Source organism: Acipenser ruthenus, chromosome 1, assembly GCF_902713425.1.
Source record: "Acipenser ruthenus chromosome 1, fAciRut3.2 maternal haplotype, whole genome shotgun sequence".
In the NCBI taxonomy this organism is placed as follows: domain Eukaryota; kingdom Metazoa; phylum Chordata; class Actinopteri; order Acipenseriformes; family Acipenseridae; genus Acipenser; species Acipenser ruthenus.
Genome location: NC_081189.1, coordinates 33,859,532 through 33,877,191, shown reverse-complemented (window position 1 = coordinate 33,877,191; position 17,660 = coordinate 33,859,532). Strand labels below are relative to the sequence as shown.

General features: G+C 36.3%; 1 protein-coding gene across 1 annotated transcript in view; it reads right to left on the bottom strand.

Annotated features, from left to right (window-relative positions):
• The window catches only part of LOC131737120 (exosome RNA helicase MTR4), a 53,236-nt gene that overhangs the window by 4,988 nt on the left and 30,588 nt on the right, over window positions 1-17,660 (bottom strand). Inside the window, exons 19-23 of the mRNA XM_059024048.1 lie at window positions 15,038-15,166; window positions 7,420-7,530; window positions 6,248-6,436; window positions 2,700-2,863; window positions 1,979-2,084 (exon numbers count right to left, since the gene is read on the bottom strand). Coding sequence (XP_058880031.1) covers window positions 1,979-2,084; window positions 2,700-2,863; window positions 6,248-6,436; window positions 7,420-7,530; window positions 15,038-15,166 — 699 coding nt within the window. The remainder of the gene's footprint in view (window positions 1-1,978; window positions 2,085-2,699; window positions 2,864-6,247; window positions 6,437-7,419; window positions 7,531-15,037; window positions 15,167-17,660) is intronic.

Sequence of the window (17,660 nt, the reverse complement as noted above, 5' to 3'; positions counted from 1 at the left end):
TCTGATTCAGTGTCAATATGGAAATAGCAATCACAATGCTATTTTATTCAATTAAATTACACTAAAAAAGTAACAAACTACACACATTAACGTTACTCTTTATAAATCGGATACAAATATGAAAACATAATATATAACTTTTTTTAAACAAATGGGCTCACTAAGTGTTTAAAATACAAGAATGATTGTATGACAAATGTGAAACTGAACTGTAATCAATAAATTGTGTGGTACAATTACAATTACACAGGTGTGCCAAGGTTGAATTACAATTACTTTGTAACTGCAATTACAATTGTAATTCTACAATTCGTAATCATCCTTATTTTTTATGGTTCTCTACAAAAATAAAATTGGAAGTTAGTATGATTCAGTATTTGTTTTAAATTAATAAATACTATGAACAATATGTGAACTCACAAACCCACTTCATTAATGTCTTATTTTTGTTATATTGTCTCATCTTCTATAAACCAAATCTCAGCTATTACAACCCATTTCAATTTCAGCCAGCATTCCTAAGTTTATTTTCTCCTCTGTCATTCGCAACTCTAATGCTTAAGCTATTTCCGGAGAAGACTGATCTCTCTTGATTCCAACATTAAAACACCATTAACCCTCTTACGTATTTCATTGAAATATTTCCATTTTACTCCTTGCTCCTCGCCAGTGTTCAGGCCACTGACTGGGGGAAAATTGCTCTAATTGGAAACTACAGTATGTGACATGGTGTTGACAGTTAAAGGAATGTGGCACTGAGCTCATTTTTACTGGAACCAGTAATGGAGAATCACAGAATACAGATTGTGTGTAATACTGCCTGAAAGAAGATATGGCTGTTTCCATGAAACTGAAAATATGAATCTCAAAAGGTTTGAGAGACTAGCAGTTGAAGCAGCAGCAGTGGGTTTACAAAAACATACAAGCTCCCCTCAGGGGAATACATAATCATACTGAGTCCTAGGACCCTGAACCTCACATGATCCTGTTTCAATACAAGTCTCGTGTGGACCAACACTGCACCATGCTGCTAACCACTTATGGAAAGAAGCCTTCCTCCTCCAGCTGCACAAACACATCTGCTTCGAAACTCCAAAAAATGATCAGAACATTATGCAAGCCATTTTAGACACACAGCCAGCTGAGCCGAGACTATAATCCACACATTCAAGATTACCTATGACAACTGGGTCAGCTGAGGAAACCAATTAAGTTCTTCACCAACTTTATAGCTTAGCACTCTGTGTGAACTATTGAATATTTACTTTGGACAATGAAATCCTTCACAGTCTCATATACTGTACAAAACTTAAGTAAATGTATTCTCTTGGCATTTTTAAAAATCTATTAAAACTGGTTACCACAGGTGGGGAACTGAAGAAAACTGTTTCAATATGAACTTTATTTTAAATCGAGACTTAATAGTGGTAAATGCATCATTAAGCATCATCCCCAAAATAAATGATACAGCATTGTCTATTTTCTTTTTTCAAAAGGTAATAATTTAAGATTATTGTCAAGCACCAATATGTGGACTAACATACATTGTCAGTAATTACTTTCAAAACAGCCTTACTTACCTGAAATGGACAGTCAAAACATTTCACATGGACCGAAATGAGGTAAAACAGAAGCTATACTGAACAGACAACTACTTTAGATAGTTTTGAATTACTGGTGAGAAAATTGACCTTAGTGTTTATATCAGTAGCACAAATATGGCTACAATTACTACATCATTTGCCCATAATAATTTGTTAAATCTGGGATATGGCCACAGCTTGTGCTTTTTTTGGTTAGTTTTTGTCATTCCCATATTAACTTTATATAACAGCTAACTCAAATGGTTGCTAATTGGACTAATTACACAATATTACAGCTGTATTGGCAATCTACAGGTATAAAGTATATGTAAACATAATTGTCATCAATGCATACTTTAACAGCCAATTTTCTACAGAAATTAGGAGCAACTTACATTTTCCTGAAATACAAAACAGCTAAGCAAAGCCGTGGCTTGTTCTGAAGTAAGATCATTGAAGAGTCCATTGAAGATCATCTCGGTGAGGAGAAGCTCATCAGCACTGAAAGACAAAAATGTACAAAACTGGATGTTATTTAAGGTAGAAAATAATTAAAATGTGTCGTTAAACAGACAAATTAAAAGTACCCATATAAGAGAGACCACAAGTATGTGTTATTACATTATTATTACACTACAGATTTATTCAGTTATAAAATCAAGCATCATAAAAAACAGAGATTACTATTCTGTGTTTGAAGTCAATGAATCATTTGAGTCACAATGCCTCCTATCATAGACCTTTAAGGACTTAGTAAAAAATAACACCACCACAGCTGTTGCTTTTTGGACCCAGATTTGTTGTTGCTCTTTATTTCTGGCAACATGATATTGCGACCCAAAGGACTTCTGTTCATTTGATTTAATTCCCTTTGAACTAGTGATAACTAAGATCCCAAATCAATCATCTCCATACAATTTTAGGAAAGTAGTAATCAAGGGAAAACAATTTACACTACAAAATGTACACAGGGTCACAGACATTGAACAAGTGACTGAAAGATGAATTTGTTCCCCCTTACCCCTCCAAACACATTTTCTAATTTCATTACTCATATAATAAGTCTATAAAATAGTAAATATTATCAATATTCCCCCACCCCAAAATGATAGTTACCTGCTAATCTCACAACCAACACGCCCTTTCATCTCAATGACATCAGATGACGTTGCAAACCCTAATCTTCTTAGAACCCGTTTTCGACATTTGAGCTCGTCCATCTGCAAAACTGTCCTCGCTTTCTTCAGCTCACGCTTCGCTGTCTTAATGTCCCCAGCAATCTGAAACAAACAGCAAGTTTAAGCAATACCTTGAATACATACTTTAACTGATATCCTGGGACAAAACCACCTTGATAAACGCAGTTTCCCAAGCCTGGGGATCAATTTATTTACATGAGCACTGCTGTTATGAGCTTGTGGTTACTACACTGACCTCAAGTTTATTGTACATTTATAAATCTTAATGTACAATGGGTCGGTTTAGTAGCATAAACCAAACCATTCTAAAGCAATGTATTCATTGGGTGGGATGGGGCGTCCTCACTCTGGATGCCTGAAGTTATGGGGGTCCTTGAACTAAGGAAGTTTTGGAACCCTGCTTTACTAGGAGTACGTTTACATTTTCTTCAAATTAAAATGGACTATTCAAAGCAATAACTAATTCACTTTTCATCTTTGGATCACTTTATATATCATCAACACGCAGATGGTAATATGAAAGACTTTCAACAACAAGTTAAATGAACATTTGTTTTTACACATGCTTATGCATTTAGTTGAAACTGCAATCCTTGATGACCCCCCGATTCTGATATAAGTTAAGAGCAAACACGACAGCCTGTTAAAAGTACTGTTTTCACAATTAATGGTGTATTTGGGAGTGCTAGGATACAGAATATTAATACAAAACAAGCTTGATGGTTTAAAAAAAAGCATATTTTATTAAGTGATGTCCCACCACACTAAATCTAACCTAATTTTGACAAAGGTGCTTGACATCGAAACATGTTTTACAGTCATATCAATTCCTAAATATTCTCAAAAAAAGGACCAACAACTGTAGACACGAGAATAAAGGGAGACCAACGCTAAACATTAACTATAAATGAATGTAGAACATTTCAAAATCACATTGCAGTTAACTAATAGCAGAGCAAATGCACCAATAAATGTCAGTGTTTCAAAGAACACCTACACTGGAGGACTGCACAGCACTGTATATCTTATACTCTACCCACACTATACAATATCACACACAATGAAACCATGGGATTGCCATTCAACATGTGATGATCACGCCTTATTACTGGAATAAGGAATCACCATTTTCACACAGAAACGCAGCTACTGTGCCATCTCAAACGTTTTAACGAGTGTGTAAAATACCCTTTCACACAGCATGAAATTGCGCAATCTATGCCGGTGTAATACCGTCATAACCCTTTCACACAGCCAAACTTTCAAACCTGTCAAATCAACAGATTGTTCTCATGGCAACAACAGACTACTCTCGTACAATCTGAAACACTGACAAGACCTAACACATACAAGCAGCGCTTAATTTGTAAAGAGGTGCCAGGGCGCAAGCAATGACAATAATACCAACCCTAAGAAGTGCATTTTCAAAATCATAACATGTTTATTTGAAAGAGTATTGTACGTACTTGTGTTAGATGTTTACAATCACGTATTCTACATCATATACAAAGTAGTAGTGTGTGCAGAGAAATTAATTAAAGGTAACCGCAGGAGAAATAATTAAATAAAAAAGCAGCCTGTATACATGTTTTTTATGGTTTTGCATTTAAATGGTTAAAAAAACAAACAAATTAAAAAGGCATTCAGAGGCACTCCAGAAAGACAACATTGATGAAAAAACGCACCCCAACACGAACATTGGTTTGACCCATGGCGATGTGTATGCAACAGAAACCGCTGGTAGATTACAAAAACGATTAATGAAACTTAGGCTAGGTAGTTGTTAACTTAGTATGTTTTTATTTTCTTTTAATTAAATTATATTCATTGAAAAAGGCAAGAGAACCAGATTGTTATTTTTATTGTTTTGGTTTAATATAATATAGCAGGCTAATGTTCCTATTGAAGAAGGCTACAATATATTTGTTTTCATTAAAAAGTTTTCGTTCTTTGTTAAAATTAACGTTCAGCATTCATATTTTGTTGTGTACTACTCATTTAATCAAACCAAGAAGTGTAAGAAGTTGCTTGTATCGTTCATGACGCTTTTCAAATCAAGTAAGCTTATTTGTGCGTAAAAAATGTCAATAGAGTTGCAGCCAGTGTCATCTTTAAAGACACTCAAGCTGAAATCTTCAAAACGTGGCAGCATACAGCGTATCTTTAGCACGCACGCAAGAACTTGCAAACTTAATACAACTGTGTTGAGATTTAAAAATAAAGCATTTTATGAGACTTTTAACTAGAGGTACCGGCGCTATGACTCTACATGCCCAGAGGTTCCAGGGCTGTGCCCCGGCACAAATTAAGCACTGCATGCACGCCCCTTACCTACCTACGCTGACATTGCATGTTGACTTTGAAACCACACCCACTATAGCGCTTCAGTGATGGTATAGCCTTTCACACAGGCAGTTATGACGGTTCAGTGTCGTCTCTGAACCACCTCGCGAGGTGGTTTAGAGACGGCATAAAATATGACGGTTCTGTGGCAGTATAGGCAATTCACACAGACCTATAAGCTGCTTCAGTGGCGGTTCTGAACCGTCATAACTCCTCTGTGTGAAAGCACAGAAGGAATGTTTGGGAATTCTGTGATAATTGTTATTGCTATTGATAGGTATTAAGACATAATTATTTAATTTGTTGTTTCATCAATTTCTGCAGTTATGTCCATTTCAGATTGTCCTTTACTATACAATAGTTACCATTTTAAAATTACTTATTTTTCTATTATCCACATCCATTAAACTGAACTGTCAATCTTAAATGTAGTAGGGTTTGAAATTCATACTAGCCCTGCATCCAGTCCTGGAATTCAGAACTCTCCCTATTTAGGTATGTTATTGAAATGACCAGATGGCAAGAATCTGAGCAATCAGTGCCCTGTTAAATCTATTCTGAAATTATCACACTTATCACAGGATGAATAAGTGTCACCCACCTCCATAAGCTTGAAGCTATAGGGAAAGAATATACAGGGGCCTGATGGCTCACACTCAAATTTAATTGAGGTTACAGTAGTGGAAAAAAAAAAAAAAAAAAAACACAACACACACAACACTAACAGAAACACCCCCACAAATGCTCAAACGGTCTACAATTTATTCTCCAAACATGTGTCCCACTGTCTTTTATATTGGTATAACCCAGTAAAATGTTGATTTTATAACCTACATTCACTTTTTCCCCTGAACACATTCTTCGCTCTTCCATTGAAACTACTGTTTTAAAGCTCAACTGTTATACAGTAAAATTTACAATAGCTAACAAACAGTATGCATACTGTATGTGTCAGTATACATACTGAGTAACCTATGTAGAATGCAAGTAAATTAAAGTTAGGCCAAGGAGCTATAACTAGGTGTTTAACTGTTAATTATTTGTTTATTTAGCAGACGCCTTTATCCAAACAACATTCTGCTCATCTAAGACTTAGCAGTAGTGTTGCATTTTATGTTTTACCTGTGCCTTCTTCTCACAGAGATTGTACACAGCCTCTAGGTTTGGGTCATTGTGTAAAGAGTGGGAGTACATTCTGTGTTCAAAGGCCTCCACTTTCTGAATCACTTTCTTCAGTCCCTGGTCTTTGATTCCCATGTCATCAATAGGATCCAACAGGGGTACTCCATCAGGAAACCGCTTCTGGACTTCCTAAAAGTGAAAAAGAAATACAGTGCTACAAAATAAAATGCAAATCAAGAAGTTTTACAATATATACAATCTCTTAGAAATAATTATAAATAAACACTTAATGAACATGAATATAATGGGTCTTTCCTGCTCAAGTGAAACAAATTCTGGGGAGGAACAGTATTTCCTCTATTTGTGGTGAAGGATACATACTGTAAGTTACAAGTGACTGAGAAAATGGTGCCATAGCACATGTTTTATGAATGCACAACAGCTGTGTAATGCATGCCACACATGGTAAAAAAAAGTGTCTAAAGGAGGTAAAATTAGCATTTGACCCAATATTTAACGGTCGGCATAAGGGGTCAAGTAACCCTCGTTGGTTCCCTTGAGCAGTGCCGATTCACAAACTATCTATTTATCTATCTATTTTATGAACAGTAGGATAAAGGTTTATGCTAACAGAATGATACAAATAAATCTATATTGCATCTGTGTCTTGTTGCCTTTTAAAACAGGAAAAATCAACAAGAAAGTTGGCAAAGAACTGTTTAGATAGTCAGAGCCCAACATTCTTTTCTTAATTCTGCCAATGCAGCTCAACCTCAACAAGGCACTCTTATATACACCAAACTACCATATTTTAATCATTCCTTTGCCCTATCTGAGTGAAGACAGATCACTTGCATGCCATATGTGGAAGTTACCAACAATCTCCCAAAGAACTTTTGAAAAAAGGTTATAATTAAGTCAGCCAAGAACAATTTTGTAGTTAGCAGGTATCACATGTCTAAATGTGTAATGCACAAAGATTATCCAATAGTAAATATTAGAGATACTTTATATAATGCCAGCATGTTAACAGTAACTACACACTGCCAGAAAACGTGTGCCAAAAAGCTACATTATGTCCCAGAAGGTTTGAGATTAAATTCCTTATTATTAGTCTTGATTTACTAAGCATATAAAAACAACAAAACTATGATAGTAGGTAAATCTCTCACCTGAATGGACTTGAGCACACTTTGCCTGTTGTCAAATGAACGAAGATCTTTTGGAATGTATAGCCTGACAGAGCTGATTGCACGGAGAAGATGCAGCATGACAGGAACAACCTGTTCAAGGAAAAGGGAAATAAATAAATTAAATACGCACACATTATATCCTGTAGATAAACAAACAATATATACCCAATATAAAAACTGTTTGGAAATTATATCATTTCTAGATTTTTTGATTAGAATAAAATGGAGCAACGCCAACTGAGGTGATCACAGTTTATACTGAAGAAAAGATCAGTGTTACAAATTGCAATTTAAAAAAAAGAAAGAAATCTGTTCATGCAGCAAACAGGGTTGCTTTTCAAGGTCAAATAACTCCAGCAATGGCTAATAATTTGTTTTAAAAACAGGCATGTCTCCAAATATTCTCAAAACTTGTGTTGAGGAATGTAGTAACCAAGTTTTACCACTATTGGATAAGCTGTTCTCTAGACACAAAAGTAAATACAGTGCCTATAGAAAGTCTACACCCCCTGTCAAAATGTTTGTTGCCTTATAGCTGGAATTAAAATGCATTAAGATAGTTTTTTTTTCATTTATCTACAGATCCTACCCCACAACTTCCAAGTGAAAAAAATATTCTAGAAATTTGCAAAAAATTAATTAAAAATAAAAACTGAAATAGCTTGGTTGGATAAGTGTCGACCCCCCTTGTAATAGCAATCCTAAATTAGCTCAGGTGTAACCAGTCGCCTTTAAATCACACACAAGTTAAGTTGCCTCCATCTGTGTTAAATTGTAGTGATTCACATGATTTCAGGATAAATTCAGCAGTTCCTGTTCCTCTATAGGATTAACCCTTTGTGGTCCAGTTATTCTTGTTCGCTGTATTTATCACATATCTCTTCATAGTAGTGCATACTGACAAATCATCTCCTGATCACTCATTTTATCACCAAACTCCTCAATAATGCTATCCAAGTCATTATTTTATTACTATAACATCTCAAAAAGCTTGGGGAATTTCCGCAATATACTTTGAGCGCTGGATGCAGAAGCAACTATCTTGTTTGTTTATGTCCATGTTAAGTCTGTCTGTGGTGAAGGGACTATTATTATTTATTATTATTTATTTCTTAGCAGACGCCCTTATCCAGGGCGACTTACAATCGCAAGCAAATACATTCAAGTGTTACAATAAGAGCAAGAAATACAATAATTTTTGTTCAAGTGTGACAAACCACAATTCAATAATACAGCAGATAATAGTGATAGTTACATCAGGGTATGATTAAATAGTGATAGTTACATCAGGATATGATTAAGTACAAAATACTACAGGTTAAACACTTGGCAGATTACAATATTCTGAAGTACAGGATTAAATGCAGTAAAATAGGGGGCAGATAAGAGCAAAATAAAGCACATTTAAATGAAGGGTGATAGTGTCCCAGGATACAACAGAGGAGTTCTACAGGTGCTGTTTGAAGAGGTGAGTCTTAAGGAGGCGCCGGAATGTGGTCAGGGACTGGGCAGTCCTGACATCTGTAGGAAGGTCGTTCCACCACTGCGGAGCAAGGGTGGAGAAGGAGCGGGCTCGGGAGGCAGGGGAGCGTAGCGGAGGTAGAGCCAGTCTTCTAGTGCAGGCGGAGCAGAGAGGTCGAGTGGGGGTGTAGGGAGAGATGAGGGTCTGGAGGTAGCTGGGTGCAGTCTGGTCAAGGCATCTGTAGGCTAGTACAAGAGTCTTGAACTGGATGCGAGCGGTGATCGGGAGCCAGTGGAGCGAGCGGAGTAGTGGAGTAGCGTGGGCGAAGCGAGGCAGAGAGAACACCAGGCGGGCAGCAGAGTTCTGGATGAGCTGGAGCGGACGGGTGGCGGACGCAGGGAGGCCAGCCAGGAGGGAGTTGCAGTAGTCACGCGTATTGCTCAGATCCGCCTCTTGTTTTTCGGCTTCTCTCGGGCATTGAAAGCTTTTTTTAGAATGTATCAAGGGGAATATTTCGATGATAATTGCTCACTGCAAGTTGTTGGATAGTAGGCTCTTTGAAAATATTATTCCTAGGCAGAGTGAAATCAAATTTATTTATTTTTATATTTTTCTTGGAAATAGAAGAGAGAGAAAGGGGTTATTTCCTTGCACATTAATAATATAGCCACACATATGATATGTTAGCAGTAGTAGTGGGGGATACAGTTAGTCGCGCTTAAGCAAGAACACTGAGGTCTATGTGGACTTGTAAACCATTTAGATATGGAGAAGTGTGCTACTTTCCTGTATTAGGATATTCTACATGTATAAAATATAGACTTTCACACATGGAGCAATCCTAATTTAAAGGTGGAAGATTACTTTCAATAAAGATGATGAATATCCTTTTGACCACAATCCAGTCTCAAGATCAATCACTCAGTTAGGGAGTCAATATCTAAAAACTAAGAGGAAATAACATCAAAACTGTGATGAACAAAGCAAGTTTTGTATTCTGGGATGCAACTGAGATGCTCAATGAAAAAAAAAAAAAAAAAAAACACACCACTGCCCGAGTATGCAAATAAAAGAAAATATAAGGATTAATTTACTTGTGGCTGTATGTAGCCTAGATGTGATTGCACATAACTTACAACTGTGCTAGTTAACCCAAACAGAATTTAATTCCATTAAACAGGCTGGGGTTAATATTCAACCAAATTATATCATGTTACTAGGAATTGTAATAGTATTTCTCAAAATAAAAATGTAGGTGCACATTGGGGCCCTTTCAAATGTACATCAATTTTCAGCCTGTTTTTATAAAAACAAAAAAATAAATAAATAAATTCATTGCTTTTGACTGGTTAAATTTAGGAAAAACTTTACCTCTAATATTAACCTCCCTGTTACAGTACAATCTTAAACACACAGTCAGGAGACTCATTTTTAACCAAATCAACAGGCAAAGAAAAAAAAAAAATAGGTGTACACTATTTAGTTTCACAGACCCAGATAAGCACTAACCGTGGAATTACCAAACGTTACGACAGTCAAAGATTAGTGTTAATTTTGGGTCTGTGAACCAGTCGCATATGTAGGTAGAGGAATATAAAAGCAAAACAAATGAGAATTCAGTATGCAAGATTTCATAATTTGTGGATATCCTTCAAGTGCTGGTTTGTATTATCATTTTAATCAGATTTGTTGCATAAGTCCACAAGACGGAAACTACCTTACTTGCACAATATTGGCACAGTAAGGCTCTGTACAAAAAGAGCTCTTCCTGACATTAATGCATTTTCAGAAAACAAAAGAGCAGGGTTTTATTTTTTCATTTTCACTTTGGGTTGTGAATTCATATTTGTGTTGCCAGTATCATTTTATTTTATTTTTATTTTTTTACAAAGAGTAAAAAAAAGCTGTCTAACTGCCAACTTACTCCTAAACAAAATTGTGACATTATAGTTGGAAATGAAATGTAGCTTTCGGAAGTAATTTGAGTGAATGCTGTAGAGTTTCAGTCAATGTGTTAAACCATAAGAAATAAAAACTCAAGAGGTATGCATGACGCCCTGTTCAACAAGTTCATATTTTTTTGGTGTATTTATTTCACACAGGTTTTAACCTACACGTTACATAAATATGCATGTGCAGACCGCTGGACATTTGGATTAATTTTGTATCTGTAAATAAAATCAACAGCAACTCATGCTTACAAAAACAAGGCACTGTGGGTAGATTACACCAATATACAAACTTAAAATAAAACCAAAAAAAGTTTCCCGTTTTTCAAACCTCGTTCTTGCAGAAGAAACCAAGGGTACAGAGACGGAGGGCATGGAAATACTTAGTCTCAAGCGATTAAGCATGTAGAAAGAAATTACTGAACATTACATTACATCAGCAATAGTCTCAATAGGTGAAGTGTCAAAACAAATCAGCATAGTGAATAGCAATTGACATTAACTTTTTTTTTTTGCCAGTCAGACCTGAGTGATTGATTTGAACCTTAACGAGGAACATTGTTATATTTTAATAAGCTTATTAGATGGTACTGTTCTTTCGGTTTGAAAATGCAAAGTGAATACATGCTGCAGAAGAAATACAACCGCCAACAAACTGGATTTAGATACTACACTACACCACACCATAACAAGTAATGGGGAACCCATATGCCTTGAATTGGCAGCAATATTAAAAACAAATTGAGGATAAACATAATCCAGTAATCGTCACTCAACAAGTTAACCCTGTTCCTGGCTATATACCTCCCCCAGCCCATCTTCCTCTTACTGACGAGGATCAACCTATCAAAATCAGACCATCTTTACTCCCCAAAAACAGGAAATGGATTTTCAAACTCAAGCTGCCTGGGTGGTATTTGCTATATACTGTAGTGACCAGTTACCACCCAGGTTGGAAGTTGAAAATCATTCATATTTATTATATGCAAGCCAGACCTACAGTAAGTTTCTAGATGATAAAGTACACATTAATTGTACATAATATTAACAGGGACAAACATTTTATCAACAAACTGCAGATGTGTCAAAGTTCAATGGTTTTAATATGTGGCCACCTACTTCTTAAAATACACCATACTGATGGATTAGTGAATGCAATAAAAAGCTACATGAATAAATTGCCATTTTAAAAAATAATGGTTAAACAATAAAATGGGGGGCTGGGCTTTTATCAAGACATAGGGCTGCTCAAAGGGTAGCTCTGCATGTGCATAACTTTGTGCTACTGCAGGCACTTCCATGGGAGATCCAAGGACATCAGATGTAAAGGAACTTATTTGAGGGGATCATACAGTACAACTGTTTACTAACTATTAGGACTATGTACTGCAGAAGCAGTTGGTACCGTAGCAGATCTGCAAACTCACAAAGAAGTTTAATTAATCTGTGCAAACAGTAAAAATGTCATAACTTCTCCCGGTTTTACGTCGTTTATCAGCTATATTAGTTTAACAGACCCCCCACTTGGCACCAACCTTGGACTACCCTATCTAAGGACATATTAGGTAGCCCAAGATCAGTGCTAATTGTGGTCTGTGAAGCATGTTTTGTGTGTCACTGTGGTCAATATTTTCCAGTTTGATAATAAAATATAACTTAATTTTAATGAAAATCCATCCCTGTGTTCCGCATTTAACAACGTAACATTAGTTCCTACTTCTTCAAAGCCGACATGCCTTAAAACGTATGGAATAATGTGAAACTTACTCCAAGGGTGGAATTGTAAACTTTGCAGCATATTGCAGATCGACTACCTTTTAGGTTACTGTAAACAAAGACAAAATCAAGCTTAACCAAAATATGCAGTGGAAAAGGAAGATGCCAACCACAAGCCATTTGGACAGAATTATTTTAAAAAAATGAACAAATAAAAAAAAATCATACCATGAATAAAAAAACCCAATACAAAACAAACAGTCAAGATGGAATAAATAACCCCCAATTCCCATTATCACTAATTTGCGAAATGCCCAAATTCTGCAACGTGCAGTATAGTTAACAGTATTTATTTAAACCCCCAAGTGTATAAGGCAGGCTAGGATTTAGGAAAGGACGAGGGAAACTACAGTAGCTCGTTGTGATTCCTTCAATAGCAGCATTAAGGCATACAGTAAGTGACAGAACAAGCTTAATCAAAGTACTACATTACCAATTACTGTAGAAAAGTATGGTTGGCTCACTTTCTGGAAGAAAACAAAGCATTTATATAATGTCTAACATTAAGCATGGAAGTCAAATGTTCAATTTATTTTCCTGTCTGGTATTTTTTCAATAGATTTGACAATAAAAGCCTTATACTGCGTAAATGTTTAGTATCATTTAAATAGGAGTGCTAAAAGATTTATACAATTGAAATGTGCAACTCATTTTTTCTTGAGACCACACTTATTGCAAAACTGCTTCTTCATACGTGATTGCCCAAGAGCTTTAAATCTTAGAAGATGTCTTCTATTGTACATGCATGCTTTGTTTTAACATCTTGGGAGATCTGTCAGCGTCTTTAGTCAAAGTACAATTTGCACCATTTAATAAACATGTTCATGTTAAATGACCAATAAATGAAAAAGTTTGTTGTGTTTTGTTTAAATATAACTACAAAAGTCTGCTTTTTCTTTTACATCTGTTTTCTTGTGAAAGTAGTTAGCTATATGTATGGAAATGACGTACAGGGATATGTGTGCACAATAGGTTTGTAATAATTAGTTTCCATTATTTAAAAGTGTAATTAGCAAAAATGGTGTAAAACCTAGATAAAACTGGCCTCTAGGGAGCAATAGAAATGTTACTACACTAATCTACACTAATGTTACTACATTTTACCACTACCTATATAGGAGAATAACCTGGTTAAATTCATAGGTCCTCACCTGGGCCTGTTTTTCAAATAAATATGCTGAGCTAGACTGAACCAAAACTTGAGTTCTGTACCTGGAGGAAGACATTAAGTTTACTCTTACAAAGAAAATCTATTCCAATTACCCAGCTATTCAAATGCATTTGCTTTTAGTTTTTAAATATAAAATGGCACACATCCCTAGCTCAAATTAGTCAAAGCTGTGGAGAACACTGAAGGGTTTTCAAGAAACAATTTTATGTATTGTGCAATGGTTCCTTCAACACAATTTCCAAAGCAATCCTTGCTATCTCAGTTCCATACGGAGCTGCTGGCTGCCAAAAGGGAATAGCAGAACAAAAACTGTCAGAAGTCACAGCAGAAGAGAGTTAGTAACATAAATACGACCCTCCATAAAGAGAAGCTCTTCCAGCCAATATAAATAAACACTCACTCCCAAAGGGCCAACAGACAAGCAACATCACAGAACTGAGTGCAAGAAGTACAGGAAGTAGTGACAATGCCAGGATCACAGGCATCCTTAGTCATATTTCACTGCATATGGACAACTATTGGAGAGGGCACTGCAGTCACATAAGCCTGTTTTTCTTTAGTTATTTTCCCCAGATTATAATTAAGAAATTCCCATTTTTTCTGCTTAATATCTTGCACCACCTGACAATGCATTTTACTATTAAAATAAATAAAGCTAACAAGATTCCAGTAAATCTTACCCAATAACTATTACCAGCCCTTTGTAGATCTCACTGTACATTATCCAAAATGAAAGATGCACACATTATGGTTAAATTCAAATTACAATACTGGGCAAAGAAACAATTGGCAATGCCTTCCAGTGGTTCACTTTTGATCATGAAGGAAAACAGTCAACAGTGAAAATTTGAGTCTCAAGTTAGTAGCTATTGTACAGTATACCGAGACATCATGGTTGAGTTGCTGTATAAGAACTCAAAACTCCCAGTATTTGCAAAGATGTTTCAATTCATTTTATCAGCACTAGCTTTTACATATAAAAAAATAAAAATAAATACATTAAAAAAAAAATCACCTTTACCATGTGTGTGTGACTTTAGGAAAACATGAGACCTACAAAATGATGGCAAAACATAAAGGTATTCTTTTCTGCCATTATTCTGTTAGTTATATGTACTTTAATCTTCACCCCATGTGCTTGGTTTCATATTCAGATAGGGGATTGGATATTTAAAATGTATACATTTTTATTACCAATGGACACAACGTGACATGACCTTGAAGTTATTAGACACTAACCTGCATCTCCCCTTTCTCGCCTGGCTTCACTGGCTTGGCAGCGTCTGTGGCAGCATTCTTCACACTCTCCTTGCTGCAATGAACTAGCACTTCTACCACATACAAGGGGTCCAGGTCTCCAGTACTAGCCTACAACATACAGAACATGTGTGAATGCCAACTGCAAGGAAATCAAACAATTAAAACACGCATTTTGCTTGCAGTCTAAGCAACTTTAGTCATCACAGGTTCTCATAACCATTACAATACCAATGTTTAACCATAAATAAATAAATAAATAAAAATAAATAAATAAATCACATTTCACAGTACAATTCTCTTATAACAAACATATTTAACCCTCATCAGGGCACTTGGGGTCCTTTTGAACCCCAGCAGTACATTTTTTTTTCATTTCTAATGATCTACTTCTAAAGTCTGTCAGAAACTATGTCTGCAGTGTTCTTATAGAAAGTTTGGTTTGTGGATCAATTTAAACTTTTTATTAATTATTTTTTATTGGATCTTCTGCTTCCTCCGCCATGCATTTTGCTAACAAAGAGTTCACTATTCTTCGATATTTCCCCAAAAACTGAAACTACAAAAAGGCAGCTTCCCAAAAACTGAGTGTGAAATCACGAAGGTGATTTCCTGAAAATCTGCTGGGTTTCTAGAAAAACAAGCATGACTCGTGTGTAGTCAGTCTCTTATAGGTCATGAATATGGCTACACACTGAGCAAGATATACAAAAGCAGAAACTTTGCAGAGGATTCTATCTAAATGGTAACAGCGAGTCTGATGGTGACTTTGACATTGATGAAGAGTTTGAACCTACAAGAGATGAGACATCTGAAGCCAAGGATCACCAGTCAGGTACACACACTGAACCTAATAAGCCAGAGACCAGTGGTAACCATAGCGACGAGGGTGATGCAAGCATAGCAACATGGTCCACCTCCAAATGAAGCACCACTGCAGGGCAGAGGAAGAGGCTGAGGGAGGGCTAGGAGACGTGGTCGTCGAGTTGCTGTAGATGCAGGAGATGTGGAACAGCCTCACAGAAATGATTGGACGCAATGGGAAGGTATGTAATTGTTTGTCTGCACTGAATTTTCCGGACAACAGCATAACATTGCAGTAGAGTGAAAATGTGTTATGTGATGAAAATTATTCAAAATGTGAATTATGTTTTTATTGTAGTTTTGGAGTCAGGAACCTCCTCCTCAAGGAAGGTGTTACTAGAGATGGGAAAGTGACACGCATCAAGGCGGCATATGAGCTCTTCATTACCCCTGAAATACTGGATAGAATTGTAAGACAAATAGAGAAGCTAGACATGTGTCCAAACAGGGGAATGATGCACGCCCAGAAAACCAGAAACAGTGGACTGCGACAAATATTACTGAAGTGAAGGTATTCATTGGACTTCTGTTACTTGCAGGAGTTAACAAAGGTCACCTGAACCCCTGTCTTCCCTTTGGTCACAGCAAAATGAATGAAAGGTGAAGTGTATCTAGGCAGACAACCAGTAGAAAAGAGACAAACAGCAGTTGGAAAAACAGTGGTCATGAACACTGTTCGGCCATGGCTAAACAGAATTACCAAAAGAAATGAAACCTAGTAACACAAGAAGAAAAGAGCAGAGTGTTCGGTTTCGCTGGCAACCTCACCATGGCATCATACGTTCTTAAAAGGCAAAGCTGTTGTGGTTTTATCAACGTAGCATTACGATGCCAATCAGAATAAGGGAGGTGTAGACAACCTTGATCATCTGGTAACACCCTTCAGTTGTCTGCGAAAGACTAACAGATGGCCAATGGTCCTGTTTTACAAAAAGCTCGACTCAGCTGGAGTGGCTGCCCTGGTTGCGTGGCTATCTTTGCGACCAACATGGCTGAAAAACAAGGGGTTGAAGATAACTTTCTACTGCAGCTAGGGAATGAACTCACAAATTAGTGTTAGAGTCTGCAAAACCCAAGGAGTATCCATCAGCCAGGAGCGAAGCTTGCCCTACAGACGCTGGGCAAATAGAAGGATGCTGGCATATAAAAACAAATTAGTCACTTTTGCTTTGATTTTGTGATAAAACTGGTACTTGTATTGATTTTATTGTTAATCTTAAAGTTTGAAGCATTCGAGTTTGTTTGTTGTGGGCCAACAGTATGAACTTATTTTTCGATATTTACAGGGTTGCATTTTCATTGTATTAACATAGTATTTCATGCGGTTGTTTTGCAAAGAAGATTCGTTGCTGGTTAATTTTTCGTCGATTGGCCATGCTTACCAATGTACACGTTTTGAGGGTGAACAATAAATATAAAGTGTTAATAAAGATGATACTTATTGCTTTTAATACTTTTAAAACCTTTTTTTTTTTTTTAAATTTATTGTGCTGCAAGCCTACCTTATGTTTCAATATTTACGGGCTGTCTAGTGGATTTTCTGTTTATATTATTATTAACAGTGGTACATGCAATTGAGCTTTGCAATACAGATTCGTTCTTCTGCTTGTTCATTTTCCAATGTTTTGCATATATACACTTTAGTTTATACTTGGAGGTGTACAATACAAACTTATTTCCCACTGACGCCACCTTTCAATGACGTTGCTGGAATGTTTTAATTAACTTCGGTCGTCCCTAT